The sequence below is a fragment of the Mytilus trossulus genome, chromosome 3 (genome assembly GCF_036588685.1).
Source record: "Mytilus trossulus isolate FHL-02 chromosome 3, PNRI_Mtr1.1.1.hap1, whole genome shotgun sequence".
NCBI classification, from domain to species: Eukaryota; Metazoa; Mollusca; class Bivalvia; order Mytilida; family Mytilidae; genus Mytilus; species Mytilus trossulus.
In genome coordinates this window covers 85,062,170-85,084,043 of record NC_086375.1, presented here as the reverse complement: position 1 = coordinate 85,084,043, position 21,874 = coordinate 85,062,170, and the positions used below count along the sequence as shown (strand labels likewise).

Below are 21,874 nucleotides of genomic sequence, written 5' to 3'. Positions count from 1 at the left end.
AAACTAAGGTTTTATGAAAATTGGTTAATACGTTTATGAAAGTTAATATCCGACATGTTGACGACGGACGGACGGACGGACGGACAACGGTGTATAGCATAGAACGTCCCGTAAGCGGCAGTATAAAAACAATAGTTCGCACAACTGTTACCTTTAAATTAAGCAACACGAATATTAATCCTGCCAAAATTCCCGTCGTTGAACTGAAATGTTTTGAAAGGGTCCTCCGTTCCTGAATATCTAGTAGTGATAACCTTCGTGTTATTCCTGAAAATGTTATTCAATGAGTCATAACAATAAAAAAAACATATATATTGTCTAATTCTTTTTAAAGAAATAAACAAACTGCAATGGGTTCTAACTATGCACAACTTATTGCGTATATGTTTCTGTATTGTTACGACGTTTTCTGCTCTTTTGTTTGCTTTTGTTTCTTTTTGACACCCGTTCTGTTCTCTTTTCTAAAATGTTTGAAACATCTGTACATTTAAACTGTTTGTTACAATACCTCGTTAACCTTTAAACATGATCCTTTTGATAAGTGTTGAGAAACTTAGACGAGTACCCTTTTAGATCTATAAAAAGAAAGTGAAATCAAGCTAACTATGGTGGCGATTTTGTTACAATCAACATCTGGTAGTATTCTTTAACACATTTCATATGATAGCACTTGCAGAAAAAGAGAAATGTATCTGAAAGTGTGCAAATATGATGATGTATGTTTGTGTCCATGTCCATATTCATATACTCATGGGAAGATGTGGTATATTGCCAAATACATTATCTGTTACTATTCTCAAATATTGTACAGTACATATTTTCCGATAATTTGTACTTCAGCATTATACTTAATGGAGGTTTTATCAGACACAAATGTTAAACATTCCGTACTTTTTATTCACCCCAACAATTTTCAAAAAATAAAAAAACAAACAATCAAAACACAAATAAAAATTATAAATGCATTAATGAAGTAGTCATCATCAACGTCAATATAATGAACACTTCCTGTTTCATTTGTAAGAAATCCAAACTCGCCATCTTGGAATATTGTAAGTGTAGGGTTTTTTAGTGCGACGAAGCGTCCCGGTCTTGTTATTCCAGACAAACAGAGTAGCTTCAAGCAGAGTTCTTTGTCGTTAATGTCCTGCAAATGTGAAAAAATATAATATTGATTTCGGAATGTGCGGATACGGTTGTCTAGATCAATTTACAACAGTCACATGGTTTAACATCTTACTTATGTTATACACATCATAAACACAGGCACTTGTCTCAAAATTTTTTTTTATATTAAAGTATATAAGAAAAAAAATTCTGAGACAAGTACCTGTGATCAGAAACGAAAAAAAAATATAGGTGAGACAATTCTTCATGTGCAGGTAAAGGCAGATCTCTTGACTGTTTCTCATAAAACTTCTGTACTATTGGGACGACCTAGAGTTTCTCAAATTGCATAGACACGTGTCTACTGTTGAAGACTATATGTCATATTCCCTCTTTGCGTCTCCTTTTATTGCGATTCATCGATTTAGTCTGTGAAAACAAGGGATGTTAAATGTAGATGTTTTGGACTGTTCACAGTGTTGAAGGAGCACAAGGAAAATGAATAAATATACTTTCAATATTTCCGTAACTTTAATGCATCACGGATTTTTCAAAATTTAGAAACTATTAAAGTAAAAAAACAAAATTACAGCTTAAGACATATTAGACCCATTGGAAGCTCTTATCTGGTGTCTGCTCTATGGTCGGGTTGTTGTCTCATTGTTGACACATTCCCTATTTCCATTCTCAATTTTATTACATTTACATATCATGAACCACAGCATCTGGTTGCCTGTATACATTTATAGTTTATGATTTAAATAAATGACTGTTGAAACATATGTGAGTTTTGAAATAACGTTTTTATCAGAATGTTTGGCTTAGCCAAATAATGAATGATTTTGAATCTTCACAACAAAATGATTTTGTTTTAAGATAGCTACGTGTGTATCTCTATGAGTTACCATAATTTTCTAATGGCAGTCCATAATTCCAACCATGCATTTGGGCTTCTCTCAAAACTTGAACAGAAAAACAGTACCAGGCTGATAGTTTGACGGTTTTTAAGGATAGTTATTTGATACACCTATGCGTGAACATTGCTGAATAAGAGGCATAACCAACGAAACCCTGTCGTTATTATTCTAACAGTAATACCTACAGACACATTCTACCACACAAAACACAATATATAATGTATATATGTAATTACCCGAACATAAACCTTCTTATTCGATTCAGAAACCCTTTGTATTCGGCCAAGCAATACCGAATCATCTTTTACTGTTCTCAGTAAAACCAGTTCTGGTAATAAGTGTGGATAATGTGGTATCAAATGCAATATTTCAATTGTAATATCAGAGAAGCATGTAATGATATTGCACCCGGGAAAGACGGCAGACACCTTCATTCTTGCCTTTTCAAACACACTTGTGTTGTGATCCTTTCCTTCACATATACTTTCCCTGTAAAGATCCCGTCTGCAGTAATCTTGTTTGCTCCCTAGATGCACTTGTTGGTCATTTCGGACATTGTTTCTGTCTTGACTGGGTGACTTATTGTATGAAGGCTTTTGCCATTGAAGTTGTTTTCGATTTCGCTTTCGACCCATTTTCACTCGAAATATGAAATGTGTCTATCAAAGAAATAAAACGTAATTCATTATAAGCAGCAAGCCATTTGCATTCATCGGTTATTACAGTTTGTTTAATGGTGTGTTGTTACACCACTGTTCAAGGTTTTTTTTTTTTTTTTTTTTTTTTTTTTTTTTTTAGCAATGCCTTATTTTTTTTTTATCTTTTATTTGTTTTTCAATAGTCAGGATTTTACAATACCCCTACAATCACCACCTGACTATGGTTCTTGGGGTAAACATTGAAAGTTATATACAAGACTATCCATTTGGTTTTTTTAAATTTATATTCATAATACAAGAATATAATTATTAAAGAAAAGAAGAATATAGATGCTCACACTCACACTTTCTCTCACTACTTACACACAGTCTCTGCAATCTTACCATTAGTATGCATGCATGTCTATATATATAAAGTAAAAATTCAAAATACCACTGCTCACTATAGAATAATTTAAAGTATAAATGATAATAAATCATGACAAAATTGTATGTAGTGGGGACCAGAATCTTTCATAAGATGCTGCTCTATTATTTTTGTTTGCAATATAAAATTCATTTGATTGGTATTGTTTTATTCTGAATTTAAGTCCTATAAAACTAGGAGCTATATTTCTTAACTTACATCTAAAGATGTAGTTTTTAGCTATAATTATTAACAAATTTATAAACAAACTCTTGGTAATAAATCCTAATAAAACTTCCATCTTGCTAATGCTGAAATGCTCATCAAATAATTTAATTTTCTGTAAAAATGACAACCAAAAATTGTATGTAACATTACAATCATAAAATAAATGTTCTATTGTTTCCTCTTCCTCATTACAGAAGGTACATAGACTTGTTTCCTTTTGCTTAATTCTATATAAAAATGTATTGGTAGGTATAATTCTATGTAATATTTTATATTGAAAGTTCTTTAAATATGTATCCCTACAACATCTTTTCAAAAGAGAAAAATACTTAGACCATTCTGAGATTTCAGAATTTGTTACATCCTCCCATTTTAAAAATTTCTCATATGGGAGTATGCATACTTTATCTACAAGATCTCTGTATACAAATTTTAACTTCTTATTTTCCAAGATCCTTTTAGAAAATGCATCAAAAGGAACAAAATTGTCTAAGTTCAAATCACAATAGTCTTTGATGTATTTTTTTTATATATTTTGGAATGTTAGATAATAAACTATAGTATCTCAAAAAAATTTCCAAATTAAGTTTTTGTCTTACTTGTTGGAATGTTAGTAGTGATTTACTTTGACTATCTACAATGTCCCTTATAAACTGTATACCATATAATTTCCATTTCATATAAACAGGGTATTCAGATAGTGGTATAAAGTTTAAAATATCCAATGACAAAATTTCTGGAACACATAACTTTGTATAAGGCTTTGCCATGTGTAGACATTCAAATATGTCTTTCCAAAATGGATTTTTTACACAATTAGAAATTTCTTTAATCTTATCCTTTTGTAATGTAAAGACTCTGTCACCACCTAACTGTTTTAGTTCTGCTAGTAATAAATTCTGCCAAGAACCTTCTGAATTTGATAAAAATCTCTTTACCCAAGATGATTTAAGATATGTACAGAAAGACTGCAGATGCACCATATTTAATCCTCCCTGTGAAAAATCTGCAATAAGAGTACTACGCTTTACTCTATCAGTCTTACCATTCCAAATGAAATTAAAAAACATAGCACTCAGCTCATTTAATTGTGAGTGAGGTAAATTTGGCAGGGCAGTCAACAAATGAATCAGTCTTGGTAATGCCAGAGTCTTAATTACAATAATTTTACCTAGTAATGATAATTTTCTATGTTGCCAGCTTTTTAGTATAGCTGAAACCTCTTTGATCTTTTTTCTAAAATTAATATCAAGAATACTTTTTAAATCAAGCGAAAAATCTATTCCTAAAAGTCTAAAGTTTGTGTGTGACCACATAAGATTGTAATTAGGACACAATATTTGATCAGAATATTTTTTGTTACCAATCCAAACAGCTCTTGTCTTTGATTTGTTCATTTTCAATCCAGATAACATATAAAAAGAATCAAAACAATTGAGGCTTTCTTGTAGTGATGTCTCACTACCATCTAAAGTTAGAAAAGTATCATCTGCATACTGACTTAAAAGTGTTTGTTTTTCATTAATGAGGATACCGTGAATTTTGGGGTTTGACTTAAGTTTTAACGATAATAACTCTACACCAATAACAAACAAATAAGGGGAGAGCGTGTCACCTTGTCTGCAACCTCTCTCAAGATTGAAAAAATTTGACAAATTGCCATTGTTGATTACACAACTCTTAGCACTTTTGTAGAGAGTCTCAAACCATTTGCACATCGAAGGACCAAAATTAAAACTTTTTAATGCTTTTTGTAAAAATACCCAGTCAACAGAGTCAAATGCCTTTTCAAAATCAACTAATAAAAGTAAGGCGCTCATGTTGTGATCTTCAAGATAATGCATCAAATCATACAATAATCTAGTATTCTCTCCAATGAATCTCCCCTTGATAAATCCCTTTTGAGTGTCACTTATAATAAACGGTAATACAGACTTAACTCTGTTTGCTATAGCTGCAGAAGCTATCTTAATGTCTGTATTTAATAGGCTGATAGGTCGCCAATTACCAATATATCGCCTATCTTTTCCTTCTTTTGGTATACAAGTTATGACACTTTGATATTGAAAATCTGAAAAAAGTCCAGATTCATATCCATAGAATAATGATCGATAAACAAATGGTCCAAGATCTCTCCAAAAGAATTTGTAAAAATCAACAGTAAATCCATCGCTTCCTGGGGATTTCCCATTTTTCATCTTACTCAATGCTAAAGCACATTCCTCGTATGTCAAGTTACCCTCACACAGGTCATGTTGTTCCTGGGTGAGGGCAACATCATGAGAAAAAAAAGCTTTCACTTGAACAATCAATTTTTCTCTTTGAATACAATTTTTTATAAAAATTATTTTGTTCTGAGAGAATCGTGGATTGGTCAGATATATGATTACCCTGATCACCAATCATTTCAACCATTGTTTTCTTTATACAATTTCTCTTTTCTAATTTTAAAAAGTATTGGGAACATTTTTCACCATTTTCATGCCAGTTTGCCCGGGACCTTAATAGTAAACCCTCTATCTTCTGCTCTCGCATGGATTCTAACTCTACTTTTTTATCATTTAAATTGGTCTGTACAGCTTCAGTAGGGGCTGTATTCATAATAATATCTAAATTTTGTATATCTTCTTCAAGTTTCAGAGTAGCTCTTTTTTCTTCTTTTGATTTAGATATACTGTGTGTAATGGACAAGGATCGGATTTTCATCTTCAGTACTTCAAGAAAAAATTGATCATTACAAGAAAATTGTACATGAAATAGGTCATCTCTACTGTCTGAAAGATAGAACCCAGAAACAGTATCCTTAATACACATCTTTACCTTTTCAACATATACAGTATCTCTCAACAACTGTGAATTAAACTTCCAATATCCCTTTCCCCTTTTATCAAGACTGGCAGAAAATGTGAAACAATGGCTGAGTGATCGGTTTTGTATCCAGGTATAATTTTTGCATTTTTCATAAGTGAAAATAAGTCTTCGCTCACTAAAAAATAATCTAATCGACTCTGCTTGATAGGGGAGGTTTGACGCCAAGTAAACTTTTTGTCATCTGGATGACAGGTTCTCCATGGATCTAAAAGTTCAAGGTTATGCAAGAGAAAATTGCACACAACGATCATGTTTAACCACTTGGAATTCTTTGTGCGAGAGAAGAGACATGCAATAGATACCCCGAAATGAAAAGGTAAAACAATTAAAACGGGAAAACTAACGGCCTAATTTGTGTACAAAAAATATGAACGAAAAACAAATATGTAACACATAAACAAACGACAACAACTGAATTACAGACTCATTGCTTAGGACAGGCACATACATAGAGAATGTGGCGGGGTTAAACATGTTAGCGGGATCCCTAATCTGGGACAGTGGTGTAACAGTACAAAATAAGAACTATAAAAATCAGTTGAAAAAGCTTAACTCATCAGATGGATAAAAATTGTTGATAAAAGAAGTCAAACAAATCCATTCTTTATAAATAAAAAGGACAAAAAACATAGATTTGAATATAAATAGAAGTTGAATAGCTATCATGACGTCGCGAGACACAGAACTGAGGAAAGGAGAGGCCTAATTTCGGTCCGGACATAGATTTGACTCTCGAACATATCATAGGCTTACTCTTTATACAGTAAAAGTACGTCTCGAATGATAGTGTTTACACTTGAGAAGCCTCTGTCACTGTATTTTTTTTATAGTCTCGCATGGTAAAATGTATTTTGGTCACTCAGAGATATCTTTTTTGGCATTTCCTTAAAATACTTAGTAAAGAAGAATCAGAATGTTTAAACAAGCGATAATTAATTGTTTATAATTACCTCACTTGGCTTGTAAGATTAGTTATGTCATAAGATATCTATATGTCTGCTCTACATGTAGTAAACTATATTGATAACCTTGTGTTTACATACAAAGGTTTTATATCTTGAATGGTTTTCTAAAAATCGATCGTGAGACGGTTGACATTAGATGTACACTTTACTGATCATGTAATCTCACTGCAATTTATACCATTAATCTCGCTACATGTATAATGAATAATATTGAAAGTAAAACAAATATATATTTGCCGACTGCCCAACGTAATCTAGAGGAAACTGGATTCATTACGAATAAATAAACCTGAAAGCATTTGAATTATAACAACATGTATGATATATTACCATAAAACATAAATTACTGTGTTTTTATTAATAATAAATAATCAAAATTTCTCCATTTTTGAACGATACCAGCCGGCCAGGAAGAAACGACAAATGTCGGAATCTTGTTTGTGTGCTCTTAAGACCGTTTTGGACAGTACACTTTAGGGAAATCGGTACTATTCATTCTGCCATAGGCGACAATACTAACATTTTCTAAATATACCTCTTTTTACAATAAAAACTTGGATAACCAGTTTTATTTGCTAATTGAAAATTAAGCGGAATAAAATAATTTAAGACAGCAGAGAAGATAATTCTGTTAAATTGGTTATTACTAACCGACTTAAATAAAAGAGTGAGCTATTATTACTGTAAATGTATAATGTCTCTAGTCTGGTCAAAGGGTCAGAGTGTCCTAATTAATTAAACGATAAATTGTTGAAATTAGATAACTTGTTTTCACGTGCAGAGAAATTTCTTTTATGACCAATGCATGACCGGATATCATCTTTCTTATTGGTCAATGGCATTGCGGGTCAGCACGAGTTCACGTGTAAGTGCATTGTGATCACTTCCTTTTATCATCAGCATTTGATGTGTTAACTTGTGATTATTATCAAACAATTTGTTCAAAATTATATGTGATTTTGTTTTTTATTTTATGGATAATTTTGGACTGGAGTGATTTCATTTTAGCTATTTCAGGTAAAAACGAACTGTACTTTTATTTTATACTTTTATTTTTAAAGTCATAAGAAACGAGTGACCGGTGAAAAATAATTTTCTTCGAATTCTTAAACCAATGCATACAAACATCATAAACTTAGTCTTCTGTGCTCGAATTTATCATTTTTTTCGTGTAAATTTCGTATAATCTTCAAATATTTTTTCGATCGGTCAGTGTTGTTGTGAAAATATGGCAGGTAATTAAAGTTCGTGTTTTGAAGCCGAAGTTTAACGATTGTCACCTGTTTGTCAACAATTGACGACAAATAAACAAAAAAGCATGGAATTTGAGCACGTGTTTAACATGTAAATTCAGATAATAGTTTATTTTAAGGACATCCATGCGTATTGTGGTCACCGGATTTTTACGAGATGGGTCACACTGAGGTCACCTTGCATACGGAAAATATATCGGGGGAATTGCTTGCTGGAAGGAAGCAATTCAAATAAAGTAAACTTCTTCTAAATATAAATAAATTAAAGAATTTTCTTCAGAAAAAAGTATATGTACATAAGTTTAACAATGAAAACTATCCATTGAGTTATAAAAAACATATGCATTATTTTTTTTGATTTGAGGTTTCTTATGACTTTAAGCTATTCTATGCTTACATTTTGAACAAACGTACAGTTATTTTTTTTTTAACCGTCCTTTCATTCGGATAAAACTCACTATTTAGATGTATGCCAAACATGAGCAGTTGGTCAAATTCATTTCTTTGTCAAAGAGATATTAGGTCAATTTGATTTTCATGTGGGTGGCGACACTATGCGTTTGCGATCAAAATGTAATTATTTATCATTTATCTGATGATTAACCTGATTGTAATTTTACAAGTTACTGCATCCTTTACAGCATCACAATGTTTGCAGAACGTATATCCGCCTTATATATTTGTAGATACATGATTTGTTTAAATTTTACTACAATTAAAAATTGGATTATTGCATAACGATAATAATACCATACATGATAGAATGCAAAGTTATACACTTATAATTTATATGATGTTTTTAACGGTTTCATACATTTTAAGTACACTTATATGAAAGAGCAAGACAGTTTAAGTATTAATGCTAAGCTATTGTGTTACAAACCCTTTTGACTTACTTGTTTGGGTAAGGTTGGAGTTATTTCAATTGGTGCAGTGAGCTTGACTGCTTGTACTTATGACCTCTGTGTATGTGCTTTTTCATTACGTTCTATGCAGAGTTCATTGTTTATGCTATGTCCCGAAACTCATGCTACTTTCGTAAATCTCGTCACGGCAGTTTGGTTTGAGCTTATCATAATTTTGCAAGTTAGCCTATCGCTATAATTGTTAGTATTTTAATTTATGCAAGTGTACCTTGTTTGCTTTATGTGATCGGTATAAAAAGGATATGTCTCTTACCTAAATGTTTATCGCAACCCAATGCTTATTTATTACGAACCAATTTACCTGTCTTTGCCTGTTTTTGGGTAATGTGGACGATATTTAAATTTTCGCAGAGGGCGTGGTTGCTTGTACTTATGTCCTCTGTGTATTATTTTTCTCAGAGGTTGTGGTAGCTTGGTCTATGACCTCTGTGTATTTACTTTTGCAAATATTGTAGTATGTAGTGGGTATTGTTTTATGCTTCGTCATGAAACTCATGCTGCTTCGGTTTTACAGAGGTCGTAGTAGCTTGGTCTATGATCTCTGTATTGTTTTATGCTTCGTCATGAAACTCATGCTACTTTTTCAGAGGTCGTAGTAGCTTGGTCTATGACCTCTGTATATTTGCTTTTGTAAAGTTAATATGTAGTGGGTTTTGTTTTATGCTTCGTCATGAAACGCATGTTATATTTTTGCAGAGGTCGTAGTAGCTTGGTCTATGATCTCTGTATTGTTTTATGCTTCGTCATGAAACTCATGCTAAACTACATTTAATTATTTTTTCGTCATGGTGATTGGTTTGGAATAAATTAATTTTGTAATAAATTCTTTAACTTCATACAAAATTGCCATTATTTTGATACATGTAGTCAAATTTAATGTTTGTCAGGTTGTAATACATGTTTTTATTGTATTATTTTATTTATCTTTACTAGTATAATTCATGTAAATGATATAGTTTGGGTTGCGATGAACGTAATTGATAATTTTTATGCCGATACTTATGCACTGTAAGGTCGTTTGCTTTTTTCTATATACTAGATTTGTTAATAAAAAATAACATTGGACAAGACATATATAGATATAAACTGATGATATTTTAAAGTTCATACTCTTCATTTAATACATGATAAAAACATCTTTTCTGTTTAATGGTTGATTATTAAAGAAGAGAAACTTTGATAATTTAATTATCGCATATTATTCCTTAATATGCGTTATGTTTGTGGTCCTTGAGTAAGACCAAGTTTGTTATTTATGAGAATTTAATTTTTATCCATTATTTTATATTCTTTTTTTGTTTGTTTATTTTCATGCCTTGACTATGGACGAAGAGCGCTAAGAATGGCATTCATCTACGAAAGAACTTTCCCCATTTAAGGACGTGTGCAATAAAGCGTGATATCAACATCTTTTGACAGCGGTATGCCATAAGTCCGATAATACGAACATACGAATATTGATGGGTTGCTGTTTCACTGACATTAAGGAAACATACCTAATTTCGTAATTAGAATTTTGATCCAGAAGTGCGAGTCGTATCAACATTGACTAACCAAAGTCTAATTGACTGTTTTATAAATACAAATTTTCAAATACGACTTCGATCAGCAGTTTGATACACAACTGGACCCTAGTTACGATGAAAGCTCAAAGCACCTAATGTTATTCCATCATCTCTTTAAAGTTGACTATGTCGTTAATTGTCCATGACTCTCGTTACTTGAATACAGCACTTAGTTTTAGAGGAAGGAAAATAAAACAAACAAAGACTTCTGCCGCAGTTCATGGATGGAATAGTCCTAATAGTATCCGTGATTCAAGGATTGAAGTCAAATACGTTTATAGAATTTAACAGCTAAAAAGAATAAATTTAGTATCAGAACTTTATACTTCAGCTGTTGCGGGTCAGTATTACTTAGTACCTGACAAAACATTATGATCTTTATTTCAAACCATCACAACTGTCTTGTTTTGGGTCAGCATTGCCTGCCAAAACGTTTATTATCTTTATTTCCAACCATCACAACTGTCTTGTTTTGGGTCAGCATTGCCTGCCAAAACGTTTATTATCTTTATTTCATATAATTACAACTGTCTGGTTTTGGGTCAGCATTGCTTGCCAAAACATTTTATGATTTTTATTTCTTATAATTACATCTGCCTTGTTTTGGGCCAGCATTGCCTGCCAAAACGTTTATTATCTTTATTTCATATAATTACAAATGTCTTGTTTTGGGTCAGCATTGCTTGCCAAAACATTTTATGATTTTTATTTCTTATAATTACAACTGTCTTGTTTTGGGCCAGCATTGCCTGCCAAAACGTTTTATTATTTTTATTTCATATAATTTCAACTGTCTTGTTTTGGGTCAGCATTGCCTGCCAAAACGGTTTTTATCTTTATTTCACATAATTTCAATGTATCTTGTTTTGGGTCAGTATAGCCTGCTAAAACTTTTATGATCTTTATTTCATACAATGTATGTCTTTATTGCCGCCCTCCTCATGCTTTCTTTACACATTGTTCGAATGTCAATGGGATAATTCGGTAGGCTCGGTTTAACTTCCTGTATGTATACATGAATAATTCGCAATTCATGTTTTGGTTTTTAATGTTGCCGTGCTTATTCATACTAATTATTCAGATTATATATATAAAACGACTTAATGGTTTATTCCAATGTTGTCTAAATGCTATGGTCTTTAGAGATAAATCCATTATAAAGTTTTTATATTTAACTTAACTGGTTATTACATGTAACTAAATTGTTTTTTTTTTCTTTTGGTTAAATGTTTATAGTATGTGTCAAAAGCTATAAATATTTACTCGGTTAAAACTTACATCTTTTAACTTTTATCGCAATTAAGGTACAAATAATTATATGAAACATCACTTAAAGCTGGAATATGATATCATTCATTTTACAACTTTATTTACTACTATACAATATAAACCTTTTACATGTATTGCATTGGAATAACAGTTTGTTAAACTAAGTTCTGTCGCATGCCAGGAAGGAATGAATTTATTTTATGTTAGGTTGAAGTAAGTTTGGTGTATTCCTCCTTTTTTATAGTGGTGTTATAGATATAAATTATTACTATTAATATTGAATGGTGATGTTCACCAGTCTCTAAATTTCTAAAAAGCTGTATATTAAAAATTGTTACTAAAACTTTTCCTTTTACCGTATCATGAGTTACGAAAATTATTTCTATAGTCTCATATCAATCCGGATCACAACAAAAATAACTGAGAGTTAAAAAGGTTTACAGTAAATATTTATTTACTAATTTCAATTTGAAAATGTTTACCCTATGGAATTCACCCCGCCATATTAGGAATGTATGTGCCTTTCCCAAGTTAGGAGCCTGTTCAGTGGTTGTCGTTTGCTCATGTGTTACATTTAAGTTTTTTGTTCATTTAATTTTTGATTATTTTTTTTTTTTTATGTAAACACGGCCGTTAGTTGTCGTGTTTGAATTGTTTTACATGGTCATTTTGGTGTCTTTAATAGCTGACTATGCAATATCAGCTTCGCTCATTGTTAAAGGCCGTGCGATTACCTATAGTCGTTAATTTCCGTGTTATTTTGGTCTCTTGTGGTGAACTGTCTCATTGGCATCATACCACATCTTTTTTATATTTATGCATTTTCGATTGAAAAATGTCAAGTGTAGTTTGGGAATCCTTTGCTCATGATCCCTTACAGAAATAGTCAGATATAAAACTTCGTATTTAGGAAGGATCCAGGGCTTTGCAAACATATACTTTAGTTTTGTTTGAATTTTCAAAATTAAAAATATAGTTTCGGTTAATCAACGTACTAATTGTCTGTACTAAAATATATAATTTTAAAAGGATTCTATATTTAAATGTCTGGATGTAAGAAGAAATATAAATTCTGAATCATACTTACATTGTTGCGATTCTATTGTAATTTAATTGCTGTGATCCTGGTGACAGGTCGGAATAAGATTTACATCTTTTACCAGTAAGAGATAATTTTAAAGTAATATCTTGGTATATGAAAATAGGAACTTTTAATATTTCTGCTTAATGTGGAAACGTTTTACATAATAAAGTGATATGTGTTTGGTGTACATGTATGTGAAAGCATTTTTTTTTTTCAAGTCATATATAATTGTATTCACGTCGCCAGAGTCCTCGGGTGGGGGATCCACTCTTTTAGCCTTAGAGTGGATTTCACATCCACTCTTTCAGCCAAAGAGTGGATTTGTGGCAGGTTTTTCTCCCCACCTTTGCTATTCTTTGTCATTTATTCAATTGACATAATATTAGTTGATGTAATTTCGTAGTAATTATGTATTATTATTTCATATTAAATATGAACTTTTATGTCAAATGTTTTATTTGCAAAATGTATTTTTTGCATTTTATGATTTTGAATAAATGACCTTTTTTCGTCAGTTTAGTTTTTATATCATATAGCAAATCAAGCTCAGTCTCTGGCTTGTGTATACGTAGTATGTTTATGGTATCTAGCTGTCTGTCTTAAAACCAGTTTTATTTGCTAATTGAAAATTAAGCGGAATAAAATAATTTAAGACAGCAGAGAAGATAATTCTGTTAAATTGGTTATTACTAACCGACTTAAATAAAAGAGTGAGCTATTATTACTGTAAATGTATAATGTCTCTAGTCTGGTCAAAGGGTCAGAGTGTCCTAATTAATTAAACGATAAATTGTTGAAATTAGATAACTTGTTTTCACGTGCAGAGAAATTTATTTTATGACCAATGCATGACCGGATATCATCTTTCTTATTGGTCAATGGCATTGCGGGTCAGCACGAGTTCACGTGTAAGTGCATTGTGATCACTTCCTTTTATCATCAGCATTTGATGTGTTAACTTGTGATTATTATCAAACAATTTGTTCAAAATTCCCACCCACATACCGCCCTTTATATTATCTTTTGAAGTAGATATGTATCATATGTTTATTTATGGGGCAGGTTTTTCTCCCCACCTTTGCTATTCTTTGTCATTTATTCAATTGACATAATATTAGTTGATGTAATTTCGTAGTAATTATGTATTATTATTTCATATTAAATATGAACTTTTATGTCAAATGTTTTATTTGCAAAATGTATTTTTTGCATTTTATGATTTTGAATAAATGACCTTTTTTCGTCAGTTTAGTTTTTATATCATATAGCAAATCAAGCTCAGTCTCTGGCTTGTGTATACGTAGTATGTTTATGGTATCTAGCTGTCTGTCTTAAAAAACAGTTATGTGTGGTGTTAGTACTTTATTATTCTGTTTTAAAAATTGAAGCCAAATAGTATCATGACCAACTTCCAACAGAACCTGTTCATGTTATCCATGCCCATCGTCATTTTACACAAAATTTATGAAATTTTAAAGGTCTTTTCGAATAATTCTCTCCAGAAGAAAGTATTTCAATAAGTTTTAAAAACTATATTGTAAATTTACACACTGCAGTTATGTTCAGAAAAATTAAACTAGAGGCTCTAAAGAGCCTGTATCGCTTACCTTGGTCTATGAGAATATTAAACAAAGGACGCAGATGGATTCATGACAATTTCGTCAATTTTTATATATATATATATTTATTGAATATAGTGATTTTTAATTTTAATGGTGACTTTGTCTTGTGACTTGTATGTTTTTACGGAATATATTTGAAATTTTTAAAGAATTTTACGCTTTTTAGTGTCTCATAAGTCGTTTTTGGAAAGTTTGCTATAGCTTGCTATTGCTACTTTCCATAGCCATCGGCCTGAAACTTATGGTGACAGATTATCGCCATTTATGAATTCTGATCCGAGATAATTTAGTACTAGTACTAGTGTTTGAATTCTGATTCTTGGAAGGTTCTTTTAAAATTTTGAGTAAATACTCATTTGACTGAAAAGATTACAGCTTTAATAAAAAAGAATTGAATGTTCACCGACGATTCAGATGAATATAAGTTCATTGTGAAATTGAGTATCTCAAACACTACTTCGCGGATCTGCCATACTCTGAAGAGAAAATCACAAGAAATCTACGCCAGATTGCGTCAGTTTCATTCATGAAAATTTCATGAATGAACCTTTTCCGCTCTACTTTACCTGTTTACTATGTACGTACGTAAACGTGGTAAAAGCCCGAGAGTATCGAAAAAATCGGGAATGACTCAGTCTGATTAAAATGCGAGAACAAGTTGAAATTTTGACTGCCAAGCCGTCGGATAATTGACAAGTTTGTTGTAACAAAACACAGGTGATAGAATATAAAATACTCGATGATTATATGTCTAATATCTCATTAATGGACGAGTACAGGAAAATACGGTACCGGCTTTCATAAAAAAAAAACTAATTTTAAAATGCATTGTTGTCAAACATCGATCGAAAGGTTTTGATGCCAAAAATCATTTGAAAACTTTAATTCCGTTATTTAAATACATTTCAATGTGGATATAAGGGCCTTCACTCGTTCAGCATGCTCAAGTGGATCAAACTGACAGCAGAAAAACATTGACCCAACGTCAATTCTTCTTCAGTCTTCTTCCAATAATTTACATCATACCACCTCTGACCACCTCTGGTGTATTATCGCAAATTCGTATCATATATAGCATCCATATTAAAAGCAACCGAGTGAGCATATACTTCTTAGAATAACATAGCTCAGGGTACGAAGACAAGTGCTGTAGAAATAATTAAAGTTCATGAAATTTTAATGATGTGTACCCTTTGGCTTAAATAACTGCATTTTCACCTCAAAATTTATATAGATTACAGACAAACATGTGCATAGCCATGCCCTATTTAAATAGAAATTCAATTGCTTTGTCATCCAAACACAGTGCCAATGATTACCATAATATATCAAACGAATGGCTAACAACAAAAATTCTATGAATCTAGCGTATATATAAACTTTTTATTCATGTGGTCATACTGCTGTTGTTATGCTCCCACCATATTGAGTTTTATCCTTATTCTTCTGTAAGTAATGTACATTCTTCCCTTACTTATAAGTATCTCCATATATCCCAAAATTCGTTTCTGTTCTCTTACAGTACTTAAGTTTGCCTGAACCAAATTGTATGAAACTAATACGCAATGCTTATAACCACAATTCACAAGTCAAGTTTGAATTTTAGTTGCGTAACTTTTACCATTCTAGCGTTTAATGCTACTATACAAAAAGAAAAGTTGCTGGAAATTAAAGTTTCTGTTCTCTAAGTATAGTTTGTCTTCACCAAATGTTATGAAACTTATACACAATTCTCATTACCACAAACACTGATCAAGTTTGAATTTTGGTGGATTTATTTTTACTGCTCTAGGGTTGTGCCTTGTTACAAATGGAACCAGATGCTCCACAGGGCACAGCTTTATACGACCGTAGAAGTCGAACCCTGAACTGTTGGGACAAGTATGGACACAACATTCAAGCTTGATACAGCTCTGAATTTGGATTGAGATCAAATTGTTGACTTAACATATAGGTTTCTGACACAAAACAAATGTCAAGATCTTACAATTCTATTGCGCAATACTGTATAATTAGAATGAATACACAATGTTTATTAACCCATAACTCAGATCAAGTAAAAATGTTGGTAGTGTCACATTTACAGTTCTTGAGTTTGATAACGTTAATGCTAGCGAGGGCATCATTTGAGTCCCATGGACATGTTCCCTATTTTTGATAAAAGCCTTTAATATTAATTCACTTTCTTTACAGTTGTATTGATTTAAGTTACTGTAATTGTCTTATTTATAAGTAGGGATGCAGTATTTTTTGCAAAGAACCAATGCTCTCCAAAAGAGTTCAAAGAATGAAAATGTATTAATAACTATAGGCAACAATAAAGGTCGTCAAAAATGAGAAATGTTTGTACCATATACATGTAGAAAGCTTTAAAAGGCCCCGATATGAAACATGTGGAACAATTCAAACAAACAAAAAATTACATGTGAATTTACTAAAAACAAATATGAAGTTGACATGGTACTTAAAGAAATTAACAGAGCTTTCTGCATGTATATTTCATTATTTTAGATCTACAGCTTAAGGTTGCAATCATGAGCAAATATCAAAACTTTTTATGCTAAACATAAAAAAGGGATTTTTGATAATTACTGACGAGACAATGGTTTAGTTTTAAACATCAAAGCTGTGATGAAATATACACATTTGAAATAATACACGTCTATAACCTTTTTGGAATAATACACAGCTACAGTTGCAAACTTTCCAGAGGTGCTATCCAGCACTGTGATTATGGCTGGATATTGATTGTTTTATGTGTATATATTTATATAATGTTGCTTATATTTATGTCAATCAATATGTGACACTTTAATAAACTATTTACTTACTTTACTTACTTACTTTCCACCTTATTGTCATTGGAAACAAAGCATTGTGTTCCCTTTCTTCTAAACAAAAGATTAGTTAATGTATTATAATCTATTCAAGACGTTTGAAACCAAAAACTATAGTAAAAAAAAAACTTAACAAAAGATAAATTGCCGGTATTTTATTAATCTTTTGATACCTTTACAAAAAATTGAAAGAAAAGTCGTTAGAATTATAATGACTTTATATACATATAATCTATTTAGGATAATTAGTTGGTTTTTTTTAAACATTTTTTTCTTTCAAAACCGAACATGTTCACTTAGGCCAGTTACAATGACATCTGAATGAAATTAACGGCATATATTTGTGAATATTTTTTTGCTATTTTGTTCATTTCGTATAGTTGTGAGGAGGTAACCCATTGCTATCTACATACAATCACCCTAGTTATTATAAGAAGTTATTAATATTATAGGGTTATTGCATGAATATTGGGGAATGTTGTCCCGAGTAGAATTTTATATTACACGAGCTTGTGAGTGCAATATGTGTTCTACGAGGTACAAAATTCCTCAATATTCATGCAATAACCCTTTTATTGTATAGCAATATAATATTTGAAAGTAAAACATTGGTTTAAACTAAGATTTTGACGTTGATGACGTCATGAATTTTGAAGATTTATTGCACTAGAATGAATGAGAACTAGGATCAATACATTAAACTTTTATTACACTCCATTGTTGAAGCATATGATACAAAGATCATGAAATGTCATTTTTCATATCACATCCATTATCAGCCCTCGGTCAATATCAGCCCTCGAGCCATGACGCTCTTGGGCTGATATTGAACCTAGGGCTGATAATACATGCAATATTATCAGATTATTACATGGAATTTTTCATATCGCATGTATTATCAGCCCTAGGTTCAATATCAGCCCAAGATCGGCATGGCTCGAGGGCTGATATTCACCGAGGGCTGATAATGGATGTGATATGAAAAATGACATGTCATGATCTTTGTATCATATGCTTCAACAATGGAGAGAAATAAAAGTTTTATGTATTGATCCTGGTTCTCAAATAAAAGTTCAAAGAGTGAAAACATCATTTGAAAGCGCATGCAACTAATCAAAATCAATAATACAGAGCTTTTATTGACGGTCTTCCTCCAAAGATAATAGTAAAACTCTTTTTGATATTGAACTTATCTTGTTGTTTCTTGTGAATGAACAGAATTCATATGATGAAGACATAATCTTTCAATCAGTTTAATTGAGGTCTGGAGCTGGCATGTAAGTAACTGCAAGTAGTCCTTTGTGAACCTTTCGTGTATTATTGTAATTTTGTTTAGTTTCTTTTGTTACCTTTTCCGACATCGGACTCAGACTTCTCTTAAACTGAGTTTTACTGTTCGTATTGTTGTGACTGTGTTTGTTTTTTCTACATTGGCTAGAAGCATAGGGGGAGAGTTGTGATCTCAAAAATCATGTTTAAGCCCGCCACATTTTTTCCTGTCCAAGTTTAGGAGCCTCTGGCCTTTGTTAGTCTTGTACGTTTTTTAATTTTAGTTTCTTGTGTGTTTAATTCGGAGTTTTGGTATGACGTCCATAATCACTGAACTAGTATATATTAAGAGGCCAGTTGAAGGACACCTCCGGGTGCGGGAGTTTCTAACTGCATTGGTGGTCTTCAGCTGTTGTCTGATCTATGGTCGGGTTGTTGTCTCTTTGACACATTCCCCATTTCCATTCTCAATTTTAGAAGTTCATTTAGTTATTTTTGTTAATGATCTAGGTTAAATATGTCTTAAAGTTAGTTATATAACTGTTAAGGTTGATGTGGACCCTATGATTACAATGGCTGCGATGTAACTTCAAAATTTGTTCTGACCAACCTGAGTATCTGGTAAAGTTTTAAGGCATACATGTCAAAGATATATAAAATTCAAATGCATTTTACATCTTAGAAAATGAAACAACTGTTTTTGATGCATTTTTTCTACAGAACTTAGATCACTTAGAAGTGCTAACATAAAAAAGAGTTGAGAGACGGATTTTAAAACTCTATCATAGGTAATAATCGAATTTATCTAAACTATACGGATTGAAATGAACAGTAGATCTAGAGGGATGATAGATTCCTGGCAATGCTATATCATGAAACTTTTCCAGATACACAGGTTTGTCTGTTCTCATGGTAAATGTTGAGGGAAAAAAAGCAAGTGTCAACATGAACTTTTTAAAACAATATGCGCATACGTCAGAAAAAGAACACAAAGAAAAAACAGAATCAAAATAATATTTTATATTTTATACAACATGTATTTCTTATTAAATCATTAGTTAACCGTCTTAATCTTTTCGTATGTATTTTAAAAATTATTATTATAAATAACTTACCTTATAACTGTCAATGTTTGTCAACCGGTATGACAAGCTATAACACCTAAATTGTTAAAGGTACATGAATTTTTCGGAAAATGTGTAAAAGCGAAAGTAAAATTGATACTGCATGATATAATATTTTTTTTTTAATATTTGCATATTGATTTTTTCTTAGGCATACAGTTGAAATTTCACAAATAAATATCCTTTGAAAAGAATGAAACATACATTGAACTTATATTTGATATGCAGTATAATGATAAAGAGCAAAAAGCATTCTTAACAATTTGCGTTTTATAAGTCTTGACATTGAAGACATGCAGAGAGGGTCAATAAGTCAAATTATTCACTAAGTAACTGTGATTTTCCTCCCGTTTTCATCTATATTCTCCATTTTAAAATCGAATTCCAACTTGGTTGTCGTTTGATTATGTGTTACAAAATTATTTGTTTTTCGTTAATTTTTTTTACATGAATAAGGCCGTTAGTTTTCCCGTTTGAATTGTTTTACATTGTCTTATCGGGGCCTTTTATAGCTGACTATGCGGTATGGGCTTTGCTCATTGTTGAAGGCCGTACGGTGACCTATAGTTGTTAATGTTTGTGTCATTTTTGGTCTTTTGTGGATAGTTGTCTTATTGGCAATCATACCACATCTTCTTTTTTATATTAGATACCATGCATGAACTGACATATTCTATATGTGCCTGTCTTAAGTCAGGAGCCTGTTGTTCAGTGGTTGTCGTTGTCTGTTATAACTTTATTTGTATATTTGTTTGCCAGAAATAAGACAGTTTATTTTAAATTTTAATGTCGTAGCCTTTATTAGCCGAGTATACGGTATTGACTTTTTTCATAGTTGAAACGCACATATTTGCTTACATGTACATTCAATTAATTTCAACATTGGTGGTAGTTGTCGTCTCATTTGCATTAATATCTCATCTTATTTTCAATAATAAGTTTAAACTAACTCATTCAGTTTGAAAAGCCTTGGAATTTACATGGAGGCATGTTCAATGGAATGTGTCCAGACGTTTTCTAAAATAAAATCCAATAGCTCGAAACGTTAAATCTAAAATTAGAAAAATCAAGGGAGAGCCCAAGTCAAATAATTGACCAGTCTTTTGGAAATTGGTGAAAGCATTTTTGAGTTATTGTTCGAAAACTGAAAACCCCCCGCTTTTTAATGAACAAAACCCCAACTCAAAAACGTAAAATCTAAAATTAAAAAAAAAGACGAAAGGGAGTTACTTTTAAATAGATATAAACAATTCACAAAGGTTTTATGAAAATTGGTTAATACGTTTATGACAGTTAATATCCGACATGTTGATGACGGACGGACGGACAACGGTGTTTAAGCAACACGAATATTAATACTGCCAAAATTCCCATTGTTGAACTCAAATGTTTTGAAAGGGTCCTCCGTTCCTGTAATATCTAGTAGTGATAACCTTCGTGTTATTCCTGAAAATGTTATTCAATGAGTCATAACAATAAAAAAAACATATATCTTGTCTAATTTTTTTTAAAGAAATAAACAAATTGCAATGGGTTCTAACTGTGCACAACTTATTGCGTATATGTTTCTGTATTGTTACGACGTTTTCTGCTCTTTTGTTTGCTTTTGTTTCTTTTTGACACCCGTTCTGTTCTCTTTTCTAAAATATTTGAAACATCTGTACATTTAAAGCATTTGTTACAATACCTCGTTAAGCTTTAAACATGATCTTTTTGATAAGTGTTGAGAAACTTAGACGAGTACCCTTTTAGGTCTATAAAAAAAAGTGAAA

At 31.6% G+C, this 21,874-nt stretch overlaps 1 protein-coding gene across 1 annotated transcript; it reads right to left on the bottom strand.

Annotated features, from left to right (window-relative positions):
• Positions 1-370: 370 nt before the first annotated feature.
• LOC134709795 (uncharacterized) lies at positions 371-20,125 on the bottom strand. Its single transcript, XM_063569938.1, has 3 exons — positions 20,094-20,125; positions 2,261-2,683; positions 371-1,147 (listed from the first exon to the last, which is right to left on the bottom strand). Exons 2-3 carry the CDS (start codon positions 2,657-2,659, stop codon positions 914-916), a joined length of 633 nt encoding a protein of 210 aa, XP_063426008.1. The 5' UTR covers positions 2,660-2,683; positions 20,094-20,125; the 3' UTR covers positions 371-913.
• Between the last annotated feature and the right edge of the window lie 1,749 nt (positions 20,126-21,874).

Bases quoted from the DNA above. Each gene is read 5' to 3' on its own strand.
- LOC134709795 (XM_063569938.1), bottom strand. From the start codon at position 2,659: ATGGGTCGAAAGCGAAATCGAAAACAACTTCAATGGCAAAAGCCTTCA. The intron at 1,148-2,260 runs GTAATTACATAT...TCACATTTGCAG, and splicing joins ATAAGAAGGTTTATGTTCGG to GACATTAACGACAAAGAACT.